Here is an 18,777-nt window from a genome sequence, read left to right as displayed (position 1 = left end):
CTCCGTCCACATGCAAACAATGAAGCTAATGAAACCCTTTCCTTTACCTCTCTGTCACTTTTTACTGGAGGCAGAAATCCCTGACTGCTTTGTCTGATACATTTTTCTTCCTTTCACATTAAACCTAAAAAATATGAATTAATTTAAAATGACCCTGCCTTTTAAAAAAATGTCAAAAATCTGGATCTCAACTCATTTAATTCTGGTTCTCAGTAAATCTGAGTTACTTATAGTTGGAGTTGGAAAGCTACAGTCCAGTCAAGCTCCTTCGCTGATTGGCTTTCACCATCGGAAGCACCAACAATAATACGTGCAGCAGGACTGGACTGTGGAACAGCGGAGGAAGATGACCCGTTTTAGTGAGTCACATAGAAGACTGGATGCAAGTGCACAAAGGAACAAACGCTAACTTCTGGATTGAAGCTTGTTTAATAAAAAATGGAAATGAAGCAAAGTGCGGTTCAATAAGTAACAACTAGAGGGGTTGTTACAGTTTGTATGAACACCAATGAGAGATTGTTTGATTTTGAGTCAAAAGAAAATTACTTACAACCTGGTCTTACAAGGATTTTGAGTCAAAATTGGTTGATTTTATACTCATAAGAAATAACAATTTTTGAACATTTACACATTTTAACAAATTACTGAATATTTTCCCTTGAAATTACTCATAAACTGAAGCATGTTCTTTTGACTGACAGGTGTCAGTCAAAAATCAGGCCAAATCTAATGGCATTATGTCACTTAGAACAGCACCAATCACTCAGTCAAAATATGACAAAACATTGGCCTTAACAAAACATTGAGTGAGTCACATGACCAAATCTGACATTTGCTGATTCCTGATTCCTGATTCCTTACATAAACATTGAGATTAAACATGGCGTGTAGTTTATAACAAATATCTACTGGATCCAAACGTAGAAAAACTCAATTGGGTGCCGCTTACTGTAGCTTTGGTGGTGGTTCCCAAGTTTTTTGCCTTGTCTACTCCAAGTTATTGTCATTGAAAAAGACTCAAACCAAAAATCTGACTAAAAAAAACTGTGTAATAACTAGAAAAAATAATGAAAAATTAAAATAGCTGTTATGGTCTCTCAAATCTCAGAATTTTATCTTTTAATATTTCTCATTTTACCAACTTTTCCCCTGTGTTTTGGTTTTTGGTGCCATTGATGGGCTGACCTAGAAGATTTTGTACTAAACAATGCCGAAACATAATTTTGTTTATGTCCCATTTTTATTGTTGCCCTCCATCTTGTCATTCAAGAATAAAAGACATTGATTTTTGGGCGATTTGTTCAAATTCTTTATTTGTGATTTTTGCCTCTGCTGGAACTACTGCTACACTTGCTGATGTGGGGTCATTGGCAAAAACACACACCAACATTTTAAGAAAATAGACAAATAGCAAAAAATTGAGGGATACATGTAATATTTCCTAAACCTTCACAGCTGAGTACCCCAAGGGTTTTACACAGTCCTGGCTGAGAATCAATGTTTTATGGAATGAAAAATGCGTTTTGTATCATAAAATTAAAGTCTAAGTGAAAATGGTTTCTTTAGTCAGTGCATCTTTAGCTCTGGACAAACAGGCATTCATGCAGCAGCTGCAATTACATCAGAGTTCAACAATGATTATTTTCCTTTTCTGCCAGAGTGGCCCTCCTGAAGAAGAGTGGTGAAGAAGATTGGAAGAACAGGATCAACAAGAAACAGGAAGTGGCGTCCAACGAGCAGCAGGCTCAGCAGTGGGAGACGGGGGAGACCGGCCAGAAGGTCAGACTTTTCACTCCATGAGTCAAACTTCAGTTTTTTTTAAGCCCTAAAGGCTACAGATTGGTGCAGTACCGTCCACAAACACATCGTTTCATTTTTTTTGTTAGATTTGTGACTTTGCAGATTTTCACTTTAATCAAAAACATATAGATCAATCTGGACTATCATTTTTTGTGTGTCAGAAAGTCTTACCTCTGCCATCTATTGAGCCCCATGACTCCAACTTTTATTCACAACAAATATAAATTAAATGTAGAAAACCAGTGTTTAGATTTAGCAGCATGTGTTCAAGAAATACTATTACACCCATTTCTAAGAATCTGTAGGGCTTTTCAATGTCAGCTTAATTTAAAAAGTGTTCAAAGTTGGGCACTTGCAGGGCTTTTCTTCCTGCAGTTCATCCATTCATTAGTATTCTGTAGGGGGAACTTGCCTGCTTAAACCCTAAAGGCTGCTCACCCCCTGAAACTCCTGGTAACAAAAGCCACATCCCCTTGGTTGAACTCAGATCTTGTTCTTGTGTTTAACCCCTCAGGAGGACGGGGTTCGGGACCACTCTGCTGTCTCTGTGTCTGAACAGTTGTGGGTAAGAGCTGTTGGCAGTCCTGAACCGCTTTGTGTGGGAATTTTGGTTTCCAGTCACAGATTGAACTGGATGTTGTGTTTGGCTGTTTGTTGTTTTATTTTGGGGGTGGTGTGTGTGTGGTCCTGAAAAAAGACACAAAAGTATTTCTTGTTTGAACAGGCAGAAAAGGGTTAAGGTCATTGTCTGTACTGTATACGAGAAGTGGTCCAAATAAGTGTCACTCTCAAGTGTATTTGTGAACTGCGTGCTCCCACACTTGCGAAGGGACAGGACTGGACCCAGGATTTAACTCTTTCCAAGTTTTTAATAGCAACTGTAGATATTGGTGGTAGGTGAAAAACTTTTAAACAATCAAAACAGAACAATAAACACTTAAGTATATTTAAATCAAACATAAGGTAAACCAGGTGAATAAATTAAGATGAAAATTAAACCAACAATTTGTAATCAAGAAAAAAACATGGAATTTTTCATTTTTTTTTTCTTTTAACCCAATACAACAACGTGAATTAAAAAAGGAGTCCAGCATTGAGCTTACCAGTAGCCCTTTAAAGTCCAAGTCCCAATCATGCAGTGGTTTGAGTTCAACGTCCAAGTTCATAGAAAAGCTGCCGTCCTCCAGCTCACATCTTACACATGGCACGGTGAAACGCCTTTTTAAGTGTTCCCAGCTTCCGCGCTGATTGCCTTCATTGAGTTCAGCTGGTAACGGCGTGCGTGCATTGTCCTCCGTGCTGAGCGCACGCAGGCTGCTGCGCACTCATGTGTGAGGCGCTGCACGCTCATGTGAGGCACTGCGCGCTCCAGGACACAGCGAGGCAACCACCTCCGCTGATCAGCGTGAAAGTCACGTCACCCATAGAAAAGGACTTGCAGTTCCTACAAATTCAATTTCCATTTTTTTCACAATATGGACGTCGCCATGTTGGAGCCAGACAACGTCAGTGAGCAGTGATTGGTCCGAGACTGTCTGAGTCATCATTTTTATGGTAACCACTCTCACCAATCAGGAGTGAGCTTGTTAAAAGTCCACACCCCTACCACATGAAAGTGGGCTACACAAAACCTATCAATCAAACGTCAACGTTCGATGTACTTTTATTGAGGCATCTGATTGGTCAGTTTATAACTTGAAAAACGTGGACTACAGAAAAATATTTTTAACAATAGGATTAACAAGAACATGTTGGAAAAAGGTAGCAGAATAGAATGATTATTCTGACAGATATAAAGACAGTAATGTCAATCAAACTTTATTTATAAAAAGACCTTATCATGCTTTGCGCAGGTTGAAGTGCTTTGCAGTTTAAAAAAAACAAACAGACACAGAATTCCTTTACCCTCCCCCCTCCACTCCGTTAACGCAGAAATCCTATGATCCCACACACAATGAATATTTCTAATAAGAGTAACCAATAAAGGAAACCTATTGATAGTAATAGCTGTTTATTTCTCTGATGAAGTCTTTGGGGTTTTGGTTTGTTGGGACCAGCGGGTACTTCCTGTTTGGAACGTCTGGGGGGAGAGACCACTCAGTCCAGTTCTCTTATACTGTCAATGATTGAATCAGTATATGTTATATGGGATATGTAATCTGATAAAAACACAAGTTTAGTGATTTAGCAAATGAGCCATGATAAATCTAAATGCCAATTCTGTGCTTGAAACTGACATCTTTGACCTTATCAGCTTACAAGCTGTTACAATAGTGCAAAATCGTCGGATCCTTTTCCTGAAAACTCATTGAAACCCTGCATGTGTGCTTTCAAAGTACCATAGATTTTAGCCAAAACACCTAAATGCCAAATGATGGGCGTCATTGGTCACTTCCTCTTTCTGGCTTCTCTTTGCATCCATCCCTTGTTTTCCTCAACCTTAGTTCTTGCATGTCCTTGCATTTTCCCTTTTCCTTTCCTGTCTTTCAACCTTCCATCCCCCTTTGCATCCTCAGGGGCCTGTTTTCTCCTCCACTTTTTCTCCTCCCATCTCCCTTGGGCAAAAGTGTCAGTATATTGATCACCATGGTCAGGTAAGGCGGTGGAGCTTGAAAGAGACACATAATCTACTCGGTTTTTTTTGCTTGGTTTGCAGCTACTCATGTGAAAGTCATTCTACGTGTTACTGAGTTTTCATCATAACAACATGAAGATAATTCAGTGTGAAGTTATTGCTTCCACTAAAGAACAAGCGTGACTTTGGATGCTTGAATGCATTTGACCGTGTTTCTATTTGCTTGGTTTGATGCTACCACTTCTCACATGATTACTCTACAAGTTATGTAAGAAGTGATGGGAAAGCACTGTCAAATAACAGACACAAAAAGAACAGTCTGTGCAAGAACAGGTTGCACTTAATTTTGTCACAATTTTGTGTCTGTTATATGAAATAATGTGCTCCATCACTTTTGTGTATTTGCCATTGATGAAAGTGCAAGGTGGGCGTTTCTGGCACAGAAACACACGAAAGTTGTTGACCTTGGAAATCTTCTCTGCCATTAGTATCTTTGAAAGGACATTATTAGCCATCAGTGCAGACACCACCTGACCACTAGCCTTGTCTGCAGGGTAATTGCCTAAGCTTCCTTCCTTAGCACTCGTCACAGAAAACAGAACGCAAATTGAGCATAATAGATGTCAGAGCATCTGCAAGGGTTGCTGTCTATTTGGTTCATTCTAGCAGCACTCTGGTCTCATTCTGTGCTCTTTGTGGCATGGATTTAACGCTCACAATCCACGGTGCACCTTGAATCCCTGTTTAAGTGATGCAAATTGTGCTTTTCATGACTTGTATATTTAACTCTTGATTGATCATTCGTAAATCTTAATCAAACAGCTTGTATAATCTGTTTGTGTGCAAATTTGAAAATAGTTTTTGGTGTTTTTAACATGTTCTTGTGGTATTTTTCTGATGACAGAAGACATTTTTTTTTAAAAGAAAATTAAGCTTAAAATTTCACCTCTGAGTATTTCTTTATTCAAATTGTTGTGAATCAGGAGCAGACAAAAGAATGCCAGTAGATCAAGAGCGTGTTTGTGACATAAAAAATAGACTGGGCGGCCCACCAGCTCCCTGCTCTGCTCCATTCTGATGCATCCACTGTCAGACAAATAGATCCATGAACGTCTTTGTTTTCCTCGTCTGAGCTGGAATCTGGAGCTAAACTGTACGGCTGGATAGCTCCAATATTGCTCACCTTATTCATAGTGCCAGTGATGCTAGGTCGAGGATGTGAGGGGCTGTAAGCTAGAAGAAAGGCACGTAAACAGAAAGTTCCCAATAACGGGGGTGGGGTGGGGTGGGGGGTATCATCCAAGAAAACGACACAGGTTTTATGATTTTGTCTAAAAACGGAGTAATGTTACTTAAAAGACCTCTGGGGATGTTTTGAAATCAAAAGATGATCGGAGTGGGATTTAAAATGTTGCGTTGTTTATTTGAATTGTTAGGAAAATCAGGTCCTTTTGTTGTGATATACTGAACACAACAAAAAACTCAACCTTTTTAGTGTGTGGAAGGCTGTGGTGCAGAAGTAAAGTGGTCAACCTCTGATTGAAGGTTTGCGGGGTCGATTCCCACCTTGCCTGCCCACGTGTCAAACTGTCCTTTGGCAAGACACTGAAATCCCACATTGGTCCTGGTGGTTAGTTATGGCTGGCAACATACTGTATGTGCCAGTCAAACCATCATCTATCTGTGAATGTGTGTGTTTATGAGTGAATAGGACTGTGACTGTGTAGCACAAGTGTAGATAAACACTTTATAAGTGTATGCCATTCATCATATGGACCTAACTTGATCTTTTTTCCTAATTGAATTTAATTGTGTCTGTGCAGAATGCTGGGGAGGACATTGAGGCCCAGATGAGCATTGAAGAGAGGAAACAGATGATCTCAACTCGAGAGGACGCCTGGAAGACAAAGGGCAAAGGAGCAGCCAATGACTCAGACCAGTACACAGTCGCAGCACGAATGGTCAAGCAAGGTTAGTTCATAGATCACCAGCAGGATAAAAATCCTTAATAACAAAACCGTTTTATGGGAGGGAAATGTTTGTTATGGTTCATTGGAGAAAGTTTTCTTTCTTATGATGTAAGGATTTTCTGTCCACAGGTCTGGCAGCCTCCTCCTCGGTCATCAGTCCCATCCTCTCACCGGTCTCCACCAAACTCAAGAGCAGTGCGGCGATGGTCAAACCACACGAGGGTGAGGCTTACAATCAAACCAAAAGTTCATCTTTTTCTACTTAATAAATACATCTCTGTTTATTCCTTTGGTTTTCTTAGACTACATTTAGTGTCTTGTTTAAAACATTTTCACATGAAAATGTATTTTGTTTTCTGAAATTTGTTTTTTTACTACTTCCTGAAACATTACTTCCATTTAGTCACAAAACATCCAGTGAAAAACAAACAAACAGGAGAATTTCATTTAAAGGCCATCAGACTCCAAATGACAACAAACTTCATCTGAATGTTTAAGTAAAAAATATAAAAGCACCGTAACTAGTGAAGTGAGAACCTGGCAGTAAACATATCAAAGTGTACTTTTTTCATAAGAAACACTTTTTTTTGTTGACAGAAATTGAGGCAAGACCTGACATGGAATCCGACAAAAAGCTGGACAAATTAGAGAGTTTCTTAGGACGTTTGAATAGCAAAGGTATGTACTTTCACCCTGTCATCGAGCTTTTTTAATCCTTACATTTGAAAAATTGTAATTAGGAGAATCTGCAGAGTTTATCCTGTATCTGTTTCCAGTTCTTTCAAATGTTGATTTTAAATTCTGCTGAGACCAATGGTGTCTCTGCTTTGGGACTTGTTCAGTGGCAGGCTTGCAGGAAACCACCATTACAGTGACGGAGAAGGCAGTGAAAGAAGTGATGAAACTGGATGATGAGATCTTCTCCAAGTTCTACAAACGCGTGGCAGAATTTCCTCGCATGCCCACCAGAATCGAGCTCAGTGAAGACTTTGACTCCATCTTTGGTTCTCAGAGCCCCAAGTAGGAAAATACAATTTTACAATACATTCTAGAATATTTGATTTTGTTCTCAAACAAGCTGAAGCTGCTGTTTCCTCCCAGGTTGACTTCAGCCATGGTGCAGCACAAGCTAGCAGTTCGTCCATCCAGGAATGTGCGATCATCTCGAAACCCTCTGAGGATGCTGGCAGCCAGAGAGGACATCCGACATGAGTACACTGAGCAGAGACTGAATGTAGCCCAGGTGGAGAGCAAGAGGATAAAGGCAGAGAAGAACGAGCGTAAGGACAAACACGTTTTAAAAGAAATTCATTAGAATGGAGATGCATAATTAAATATAAGATAAGATAAGATAAAGCTTTATTGTCATTGTACAGTCACACTTGGTACAACAGTACAACGAAATTGCAAACGGTCCCACATTGGTGCAAAGAAAGAGAAGAAAACAACATAATAAAAAACAGCAGCAATTATCTTACATACAAAAAAGTATCTAAAAATATATACATATATAAATCTATACGTGTATATGTACACAAATATATATACCAATATACAAATACAAATGCATACCACATACAGCAAATTTCAAATAGAATTTGACAAAGCCCACATTATCTACAAATCCAGGACTGGAGGACATTTGGGCTTCAAACTTAAAAAAGTAAACCTTAATTTTTTATGATTTTCTGATACATATTTATCAATATTAGCTAAAAAAATTGTCAACGATTGGCTCAGCTTACAGATTGTGCAATTTCTATTACATTATATTTGATGTTTACTTGGTCCAGCTGTTACCTCCATTTGCGGATAACAGGGTCGCTAATCTGCACTAATATTAACTTTATCTCAGGATTAGAAGGTAGTTGTTTAGCTTGCTGTTACTGATGACCAAGAGGACAACTTTATTTATGTAAATAAGTAAAAAAACGAAAACTATATGTAATAATCTTATTCTGATTCTATGTGTAACAGTGTTGCATGGGATAAAATAAGACATTCAGTATATGTGTATATATATATATATATATATATATATATATATATATATATATATATATATATATATATAAAGTAGAAGTAGGGAGGTCCCTTTGCTTTATCCATTCTTTTGGAAAACTGTTTAATGATTTCAAGGCCAGCATACCATGTGATTCTCTGTTAGTTTCTTCTTCTACATGCTAAAAATGTTATGCTAACAGCCCTGCATGCAGTTTGTGTGACACATGTTCTTTGAATAATATTTCAAATATTTTTTTATCAAGCAAATGTCCCCACAGTTACAAGAGACACCAAAGAAAATTTGAAATTTGAAAGAAAATTTGATTTGAACTGTTTGAGATTAACTTCAGGGGGGTTGGGTTTAGGGAAAAGGGCCATTCCAGGGGTATTCCAGACTTATTTGCTATTTTTAAAACTATTTCCAAAAATTTTCTTCGTAGTTTTTCTCAGATTCTTAGTTTCTTTTTTTTTTCTAGGTTTGGTCTAAGGACAAGTAAACTTAAAAACTGCTAGTTTTTGGTATTTTGTATGTGAAACATAGAAAATTTGATGGTTGGGATGTAAATTGTCCACCAATTCTGAAATGACCCAAGTGGCTTTTGTAACCTTTCAGCGAGCAGAACCTCTGAGTACTCCGAGGCAGCTCTGGCAGGTCTGGCCAGCAAGGAGAACTTCAGCGGTGTGAGTCTGCGCAGCGTCAACCTCACAGAACAGAGCTCCAACAACAGCGCAGTGCCATATAAAAGCCTCATGCTCATGCAGGTCAAAGGTAACAGCTTCTCCTGGCATCATCACTTGATTGCATCAAGTCTGCTTTAAGTGTGATGTTCTACAATAGTCAGAATGAACAGAATATTTCATATTTTTAAACATATCCCTTTTCCGATTTTTAGTAAAAAACAGTTTGCCCGCCCTCGCCCTCAGTTTAAAACTGCTGTGATGCTTCAGTTTCTCTCAGTGAGGTTCTTGTCTTATTCTACCTTCTCCTGACTATTCTGAATAGATTTCAGAGCTGAAACTACTTTAATGTTGATAAACGTTTGGCGGACAAAGAGAGTTTTAGACTATTTTGATGATCTGTAAATTTCATGTCTAAATAATCTATTCAGGAAGGGTAAACTTCTGGAAGTGTGTCATGGATAAACACATTTATCTAACCAAATATAAACTAACCAGTGGTTGAAACCAGTAGATCTGTCATGATTCTCAGCTGTCATGGTCATGTTATTGCAATGGGATCTAAAATGCGATCGTTTTACTCTGACACAGCCACCAGAAGTCCAAAAACCGAGCGATCTCTCTGCTTTTAGGTCGGCGTCATGTTCAGACCAGATTAGTGGAGCCCAGAGCATCTTCTCTGAACAGCGGAGACTGTTTCCTGCTGGTGACTCCAGACCACTGCTTTGTTTGGATAGGAGAGTTCTCTAATGTCATTGAGAAAGCTAAAGTGAGTATGTAAGGCGTTGAAATTCTTTAATAATTCTACTGTTTTACTTTGCGTTCTCTGACTCATGAGGTCCTCAGAAACAAACACCCAGCTTCCGACCATTCTTTGTCCCAAAAGATGTTCATCCAAACCCTTTCAAACAGTTTTTTTTCTTTACTGGATTTTGGAAATTTTGAAGAAGCAAATCTCTTCTCAGTAACATATTTTGACTTAGCAGTAAAGGGAGACCACTTTCCCTGATAAATTGCCTTTAAAATATGACATTGTTTTCCATCAGACTGATGCTAGTTTCTTTTTGCAGGCGATGGATTTGGCAACTTTCATTCAGACAAAGAAGGACATGGGCTGCAGGGCCAACCAGCTGCAGACTATTGAAGAAGGGGTTGACCCACAGGGTGCAGAGACGCAGCAGTTCTGGACGATCCTCGGAGGACAGATGCCTTACCAGTGTAAGAAATGACCGTTGCAAGCAGCTGTGCATACATACCTCTGGGATGCGTTTTAATATGCTTTTGTGATTGTGGTGCAGCGGCAGGCCCACCAGAGGAGGATGAGCAGTTTGAGAATGGCATCGTGGAAACCAACTGTATCTTCAGGTTGCTGGATGATAAACTGGTTCCTGATGATGAAGAGTGGGGGAAGAATCCTCACAGCTGCCTGTTGTCATCGAAGGAGGTGAACGCTCACAGCGACCGTACCTGCAAACAAAACCACAAAGCTTTTGTTGTACTCACCTGGCTCTGCAGTGATTATACTGAGTTTTCATCCAATCCAGCTCTGACTGACATTAAATGGGCTAAATAAACAATTTCTCAAGGTGGGCGGTGGACATGCTAATTTTGGCAAACTAGGCTTTGGGTTGCACCGAACAATAAGCTGCAAAACCACATGTTCACTAGCTCCAGCTTTGAGCCGGCTCAGACACTGACGGGTGTGCCAGAAACGAAAGAAGAACACAACACACATGGTGTATTGTCAACACTCAGCGCTCAGAGCACAGCTATACGTTTGCAGACTAAATTAAAAGCTCGGTATTATGCTGGGAAAGATGAAAAAAACCAAAAAAAAATCACATCATCTTAATTTCTCTTACACTGCAAAAACTGAATCTTGACAACATGTAGCTAAAATAAAATGTCTTATCTTCTGTTTTCCATGAAAAATAATCTTGTCAAGATAATTTTTCGAAGGCGGCATAATCCTAGCCTGAGAAAACAGGTCTCAGTGGCTAGACATTTTTTACTTTATATAAAAATAAATAAGCCTATTTTTTCTTACCACATTGGCAGATTTGTTTGCTTGTTTAAAGAAAAACTGCCAATTGGGTAAAAATCTTTTACTAATTCTAAGGAGCCTGTTTTTGCTGGGTAGTTAGCCGTTTTGTCCTTCAAACAAATACAGGTGACAGTTCCTCCCTAGATGAACGGTAGTTTTCTTCTTAAGCATGTTCAAGCAGCTTCTTCCTAAAAAAAATTTATGTAAATGCATGTTTCGGGCTTCCACATTCAAAACCCTAGCGTTTTATGCATAGCTACACAAGTTTTAAAAAATGAGTGGCATTTAGACACGTGTTGCAAGTCAAATCTTTGAACTTTGAACAATCAGGGACTCAAATTTGGTAGTGTTGTATGGATGCTGCCCCTGTTAATTCACAGAAGTGCCAACCGTTTGAAAATTGATCATAAAGGAGAAATTAATAATTGCAGTTTTTGCCCAGGAAAGACACCAAGTCTTTCATAAATTGAAATAGAACTGTGAAAGAAAAAGGCTTGAGCAAGATTTGCGCTATTGCCACAGTTTCGTCACTTTGCACCAAGCTTCTTCTAACTGTAGGTGGCAGATAAACACTAGTAAACAGTAGAAAACGGAGAAGAAGCCCCCCCTGCTTGTCCAGCGTGAACACCATGTGGTACACTCGCGTTCAAGAATCCACCAAAGGCCTGTTACTAGTCCTGTTTACTTCATTTAATTTGACCCTTTCTTGAATTGGCAAAAAGGTATTTTCTGTCTTTTACATAGCTTAAATTTGACTGTCCTCTCCTGTGGTTGCAGGTTCTTGTGTTTGACTTTGGCAGCGAGGTGTATGTTTGGCACGGCAAAGAAGTGACTCTGGCACAGAGGAAGGTGGCCTTCCAGCTGGCCAAACACCTGTGGAACGGCACCTTTGACTACACCTGCTGCGACATCAACCCGCTTGACCCGGGAGGCTGCAACACCCTCATACCCAGGTCAGAGAGCAGGCCTTAAGCAGCATCACACCGAACGGGATTTGCGCGGCCCCCTCTCTTTCAACGTGCAGCGACATCCCTGCTTGCCGCCTGTTCCTGAGTTTGATGCCATGGCCGTGTGTGGGAGAAGTTCCAACCATGTTTTTGGCCTGATCGCTACATGGAGCGGTGTCTGTATGAAGTGATATATCATGGCACCACAATCACAATGCAGAGAAAACCATCTAAGTTGCAAATGAAAACATAAAATTTTTGTTTTCAAAAACTTTTTTTTCTTTCAAAAAACATTTTTTTTGCCTGTGCAAAAAAAAAAGTGTGACATTATCCTCAGTCTAAAGGACCCCGAACGGTTATTGCAGGCCGGATAGTTTTGGTACCTACACCGAATCGGCGCTTTTTACCCTCGATCTTGCCTTTTTGGCTGGAGAAAAATTCATTCTTTACCATTTAAAAAAATATTTTCTTTTTGTTTTAGCATTGATTCATTTTTATTTAGTCAGATTTGTGAACTTATAGCTGAGGATATCCTGAAACTGGGAAATAAACTGTGAAGTTTATCTGCTGACATCACACTAAATCATCAGGTCTGTGTGTGATCTGTGAATCCTCAGGAGCAAAATATTGGTAAAAAGTTTGATTTTCTTTAAGATCTGTTTGTTATTAAAAACAAGCAAGCAAACAAAAAAGATTTAAAGCATATATTATCTTATGCTGCACAACAGTGTTTTGGAATACATTAACAGCAGTAACAAGTAAAAGAATGATGGCTCACCGAAGTAGATTTAATGTATTTAGCAGAAGAAATGGGGCATTTTTAACTTTTAAAGTTAATTCTCGCATGTTGTCTTGTTTTTAAGAACTCATGTGTGCTTTTTTTCTAAATTAAAAAACAAAATTATTCATGAAAAAAGGCAAATTTTCTTAACATTTTAACATTCATCCATGAAAAAACTATATAGTTCAGATACAAACCTTAATCTTGGTATAGTGCAACTTGGAGAGAGATGGAGACAGAGCTTCTACTGTGGATATTTTAGATACGCTGGTCACAGCACTAAAATAAATGCATCAAGAACCCGGTTTTATTTTGGTGGCTTTGCTGCTCATTCTGGGTTTTACTCTGAGAAACGGGGCAGAAAGGGTAAAGACTGCAGAGTCACAGTCGAACAGAACCGATACAAAGTCCAAAGTCCATGTCTGCCTCCAAGCACCGTCAATATGAGACAAAGACAGCTGATTGGATGGAATCTAGACCAATCAGCTGGCAGTTTGATGGCACAACCGTCATGCTAAACTAAAAAATGAACACAAAATCAGACAAAGGGAAAAAGCAAGATGAGACACAAGACATGTGAAAGCATTTGTGTTGCAAACCCAAAAAATATTTTTTGAAAGCAAATATTGAATATTTTTATTTGCTACTTGGAAAGTTATGTTTGCAATGTGGTGGCATAAATATCACTTCATATATCTGTGTTTATGCCGTTAACTACAAACGGAAGACACCAATGATGTAATCACGTCTCCATTTGTGGGTTCATGTGGTCATTCAAAGGTTTTCCTGGTACCGGGATCTTCACCCAGTTTATAGGCTCAGTGTGCCGCGTGAACTTGTAGGTGAAAATAAAAACAAAACTAAAATCAGGGGACCTTTTTTATTATTGCCTCTATGAAAATAGGAAAATGATCACTAAGCCCGAGCATGCTGGCTTCTCATCCCGCCACGGCTCTCTGTCTGCCGGCCTAGCAAGCGAGCGAGCTCCGTCAGCCCCCGGGCTGCTGGCTGGCCGGCCGGCAGACAGAGAGCCGCTGCAGGTGCGACAGGCTGATGAACTGTCCAGCGCGTCACCCAACAGTAGCCAGGAGGGTTCCCGCAACCCCGCGGCCCCAGTGGGATAAAAAAATAGATGGAAGTTCAGGACAAAAATGCTCGCATTGGATGTGTATTATCGAATCACTGAAAGCGTCTTGTGCCCAAAGCTGAGTCCCTGCTTGGTTGATGCGACGCAGCTGCCCAATCAAAATTCAGATGTTTGAATTCTGACCGTGCCTCCCAAACCGCGTTGTTAACTGGATCAAAGATCGGATTAGAATTGAACTGTTTACATGGGCCCAGAAAAACGTCATCCGATTAAAACAAACGTTTACATAACCCAGACTTTCAATCAAAATGAATCATTTGGACATGCGCAGAACTATCTAAAATACCGGAAAGAGCCGTAGAAAAAGAAAAAGCAAGTTCCATTGTAAACAAAGAAAGCTGCGGCATAGAGAGAGATGATCTTAAAAATGTGCCTTTCTTATTATTATGATTATTATTAAATGCTTTTTCACTAAAAATGTGCAGCCAGTGCTTTATCCTGATGGCACAGACCCGGAAGCAGGGTTAGGATTAGGTTAATATGTGCTAACAACATTTACGTTTGGATGTACCGGTACTTAAAATCTGTGCGGTCAGTGCCGCAGTGTGCATCTTGGGTGCAGGTAAATATGTGGGAATAACATCAGCCTGTATTTTATTTGGACACGATTGGAAACACAAATTCATGTGATTGTTAGGTAAATGGTAAATGGCGTATACTTATATAGCGTTTTCTACCTTCCTCCAAGGCCCAAAGCGCTTTACAGTCACAGTCCCATTCACCCATTCACACACACATTCACACACAGAAATGTTGTTTAAAGCAGATGATAAATATGCAAGGATTTTACAGTCTTGGATGGGCTCAACTGCCGATTTCATGTCTTGCCCAAGGACACTTCAACACATGGGCGGGCAACGCAGGAATTGAACCTGCAATCTTCTGATCGGAGGTCCACCGCCCTTCCACTGCAGCATGGCCGCTCCATGGTTTCTGCTCACACACCGTCCCAAAGCCTCTTCTCTGCTCTCAGACACGGTTCTCACACAGAGCAGCCAGACGGACTGCGGTCCGAAGCACACCGTAACAAAACACCTTTTCCTTGCCCGCAAACACGAAGCCACGAGGCTTGCTGCAGTGATCAGAAACATGGTTCGCTTGCATGGAGCAGACGGTCGGTCCTGTTGGTGCTCCAAAGCCTTCTCTGGAGCGCCACACTGTCTACGCATGACGTAAAAGCCAGGGCAGTAATGACCCACAAACAGAATAAACTGTTTAGAAGCACTACGATCGGATCAACAACCGGCATAACCCACCTTTCTCAATTGAAAGGAAACTTTGATCTAAAGAGGTCTGATCGGGGCAGACTATTCTGAACGGTGTGTTTACATGATGCATTTCTATTCTGATCAGGCGTTTATTCTGACTACTTGTGTCCATATAACCGCAGCTATTGACTTAACGTTGAAACTGGCCGCCTCTGCCGTGCGATGGCGTTCGGTGTGAACACAGCTTTACTTTCTCACCAGGAAACCAGAGAATTCACAGGAAGGCCTTTAGTTTCTGGTGTTTGTCCTCTAATTTGCTTGATTTGTGAAACTTTAGCACCTCTTTTTTTGCTTCACCTCTGCCCACAGAAAAGGTCAGGGTCGTCCAGATTGGGCAATATTCGGCAGATTGACTGAGCACAATGAGACTGCTTTGTTTAAGGAGAAGTTTCTGGATTGGTCAGAAGCAAAGTCGCCCACTCCAAAGGAGGGTGGTGAACCTGTACCTGAGCCAAAGGTATGAACCCAGGACCAACAGCAAATATCAGAAACAGTCTTTTCACTCTACCTTCTGTTCCTTACAGGAGGCTCCAGGACGAGAGTGTCGACCTTACGATGCCACCCTAATGCTGCCCATCATCTGCTCACCTGTTTGCACCATTTTGGAAGGAGTGAATGTGGGCCGCGGTTACGGGCCAGTGGAGACAGAGGACCGCATGAGGGTCCAGGAGATCAGCACGGTGTCTGTGGATGTCTGGCACATCCTGGAGTTTGATTACAGCCGTCTGCCGCGACAGAGCATCGGCCAGTTCCATGAGGGAGACGCATATGTGGTCAAGTGGAAGTACATGGTCAGCACTTCAGGTCGGTCACCAAACCTAAACCCTTTCTGACTTTACTTTTTAAACTGTTTCAGCAACATTTCTAATATTGTAATTCATTGTGAACAATTGTAAAAAGACGCTGAAGGTTTTTGATGCTTTGTGATTCTGTTTCTGCAGTTGGTCGCAGGCAGAACCCTGATGCGAGGAGCAGCGGGCCGGGGAAGGAGAAATGCTGCTACTTCTTCTGGCAGGGTCGGCACTCCACCGTCAGCGAGAAGGGGACGTCAGCACTGATGACAGTGGAGTTGAATGAGAAGAGGGGGGCTCAGGTATGACTTCTGGTCTGCTTTCTGTTCTAACGCAATCAAGGCACAAAGCTGTCAGTGATGGCTTTTGCAGAAAAGGATGTTTTGTGTGTGTGTGTGTGTGTGTGTGTGTGATCTTCAGATTCATCTGTTGTTGTGTACTTCAGGTCCAAGTTCAACAAGGAAAGGAACCGCCTGCTTTTCTTCAATGCTTCAATGGAGGGATGATCATTCATGCTGGCAAAAGGGAGGAAGAGGAGGAAAACACTCAGAGTAAACATTTACAAGCTTCTCTCTGACAGTCTTTATTGAAGTCTGCACTGACGTAAATGCATTTTACGAGGTGCAAGTTGGTATTCCTTAGTTCCATATTTTTATGACTGAAGTTGTTTTTGTATATAAATTAAAGAAAGTAAAAAGGTGGTGCATTGCAATGCCTTGTATTTACCAAACTAATGCATGCATGCTTTTGTCTGCAGGCGAGTGGCGTCTTTACTGTGTGCGAGGGGAGGTGCCGGTGGAGGGCCATCTGCTGGAAGTGGCGTGTCACTGCAGCAGCCTGCGTTCCCGAGCCTCCATGATCATGCTCAACATCAACAAGGCTGTCATTTACCTGTGGCACGGCTGCAAAAGCCAGCAGCACACCCGCAGTGTGGGAAATACCGCCGCCCTCAAGATCAAAGAACAGTGAGCTACTGTTAGCGTTGATGCTCTGGTAGCAACGGCTCCATGTTCAAGTGTGAGGTTTTTCAGGGTCTCTGGGTGTTTTCAGGTGTCCTCTGGAAGCAGGTCTTCACTGCAGTAGCAACGTCACAATTCACGAGTGTGATGAAGGAGCAGAAACTCCGGGCTTCTGGGAGGCGCTGGGGCGGAAGGACAGGAAGGCTTATGACTGCATGCTGCAAGGTACCAGATGTTTTGCCTCCCTAAAGGTCAGAGGTTAAATTACCAGGGGTTTTCACCCAATGGTTTTCTCTGTAAAACTTTTGGGTGACACATTGATTATTTAGGTCTTTTGTAATTCATTTTGAGCTGATTTAATATCAGATAAAAAGTTCTTTAAATCAATCTGAACTGTTGCAGTTGTGTTTGACCTGTGGGACTGAATCTTGAACAGATAAATCCATTTACTGATGGGATGATCAGCTTGAAAAGTCACACAGCTTTGACAGCTTTGACTTTAATTTCCTCAGATCCAGGTAAATTCAACTTCACCCCGCGGCTCTTCCAGCTGAGCAGCACATCTGGAGACTTTGTGGCCGCTGAGTTCTTTCATCCGTCGGGAGCTGCAGACTTGGTCAGCTCACTGCCCTTTCTGCAGGAAGACCTTTACAATGCATCACAGCCTGGTATGAGACAAACACCAGCTCTTATATACCTGCTCATTGTGTCATATTTGCAATTATTTCAAAAAAAAATAGACGTTTTAATCTAATGTCTTTTTTGGAAAAATGCCTCTTAGCCAAATTTAGGAAAGACTGAAGGGAAACCTCCTGCTTAATCTTTAAAATAAAAGTGTATGGCATGTTTTAAAAATACTGGGAAATACTTCAAACTGTACAGAAGTACGTGCAAAATTTACTAAAATATTATTTTAAGTAATAATTTACAACATTTCATGTTTGTAGCAATTTTCAACCTTTCAATCAAAAGTGCAACAGCTTCCATAAAATATGTGAAAGCAGATTATTGAAATGCAAAGGCAAAAATAGGAGAACGTCTCTGAAATGCACATTTTATTAGTTATTTTATGTCAGGAAATACAAGGAAATACAACTTCATAGCAAATCTGCTTGGAGTATTTTTGCTTTTTCACATTTTGGCAAACAGTTGTTTCAAATTGATCAAAAATGTGTCTGCCTCTGTAAAAAAGAAAGAAGAAAATCCCTAATGTAGTATTCATGTCCCCTCTGTGACACAGCTTTGTTCATGGTGGATAACTTCCACGAGGTTTACCTGTGGCAGGGCTGGTGGCCTCAGGACAGTGAGAGCACCGGCTCGGCTCGCATCCGCTGGGACGCTGACAGGAAGTGTGCCATGCAGACTGTGCTGCAGTACTGCAAAGGTGAGAACATCTACAGATGAGGCCCATGAGGCTTCAGAAAAATACTTAATGAAAATCTTAACACAAAAAAGTTTTTTTTTAATCCACTTCATGTTGAGGTTCTTTAAGAAAAGACAAACTGACAGCAGAACTGATACGGAGTGATGACAAACTTTGATTCAGAGGAAAGTCAAGGCAGCCAAACAAAGTCGATTTACTGTTTGGTTACCCTTTAAAGTAAAAAAAATTGTGCAGGAAAATTAATTTTAAACATTTTAGACAAAGTTACAAAGTAAATAGGTAAATGCAGCATGTTAGCACCCGCTTCTGGTCACATCTTGGTTTCATTACTGATGAAGATGAAGAAAGGAAACATTTAGAAAAATATGTTTGACATTCAGTCAATAAACACGTTTTTCTTCTAACTGTTTTAAGAAGTTGTATTTTTAA

The 18,777-nt window shown here is 40.6% G+C and overlaps 1 protein-coding gene across 7 annotated transcripts in view; it reads left to right on the top strand.

The window, feature by feature from the left end:
• Positions 1–18,777, top strand: part of LOC101166743 (supervillin) — a 67,971-nt gene that overhangs the window by 40,935 nt on the left and 8,259 nt on the right. For 6 of the 7 annotated variants that reach the window (XM_020710656.2, XM_020710655.2, XM_011485985.3 and 3 more), the window contains 21 exons: positions 1,659–1,779; positions 2,315–2,365; positions 4,317–4,394; positions 6,199–6,346; positions 6,475–6,567; positions 6,943–7,023; positions 7,188–7,365; positions 7,447–7,625; positions 8,963–9,118; positions 9,660–9,796; positions 10,098–10,245; positions 10,326–10,471; positions 11,849–12,024; positions 15,524–15,671; positions 15,739–16,018; positions 16,156–16,307; positions 16,451–16,556; positions 16,763–16,970; positions 17,056–17,189; positions 17,477–17,632; positions 18,205–18,348. In XM_020710656.2, coding sequence (XP_020566315.1) covers positions 1,659–1,779; positions 2,315–2,365; positions 4,317–4,394; positions 6,199–6,346; positions 6,475–6,567; positions 6,943–7,023; positions 7,188–7,365; positions 7,447–7,625; positions 8,963–9,118; positions 9,660–9,796; positions 10,098–10,245; positions 10,326–10,471; positions 11,849–12,024; positions 15,524–15,671; positions 15,739–16,018; positions 16,156–16,307; positions 16,451–16,556; positions 16,763–16,970; positions 17,056–17,189; positions 17,477–17,632; positions 18,205–18,348 — 3,020 coding nt within the window. The remainder of the gene's footprint in view (positions 1–1,658; positions 1,780–2,314; positions 2,366–4,316; positions 4,395–6,198; positions 6,347–6,474; positions 6,568–6,942; positions 7,024–7,187; positions 7,366–7,446; positions 7,626–8,962; positions 9,119–9,659; positions 9,797–10,097; positions 10,246–10,325; positions 10,472–11,848; positions 12,025–15,523; positions 15,672–15,738; positions 16,019–16,155; positions 16,308–16,450; positions 16,557–16,762; positions 16,971–17,055; positions 17,190–17,476; positions 17,633–18,204; positions 18,349–18,777) is intronic. The other variant, XM_011485987.3, reaches the window with a different exon arrangement.

The sequence above is a fragment of the Oryzias latipes genome, chromosome 17 (genome assembly GCF_002234675.1).
Source record: "Oryzias latipes chromosome 17, ASM223467v1".
Taxonomy (NCBI): Eukaryota; Metazoa; Chordata; class Actinopteri; order Beloniformes; family Adrianichthyidae; genus Oryzias; species Oryzias latipes.
Note: the sequence above shows the minus strand (reverse complement) of the source record. Positions and strands in the feature narration are given on the sequence as shown.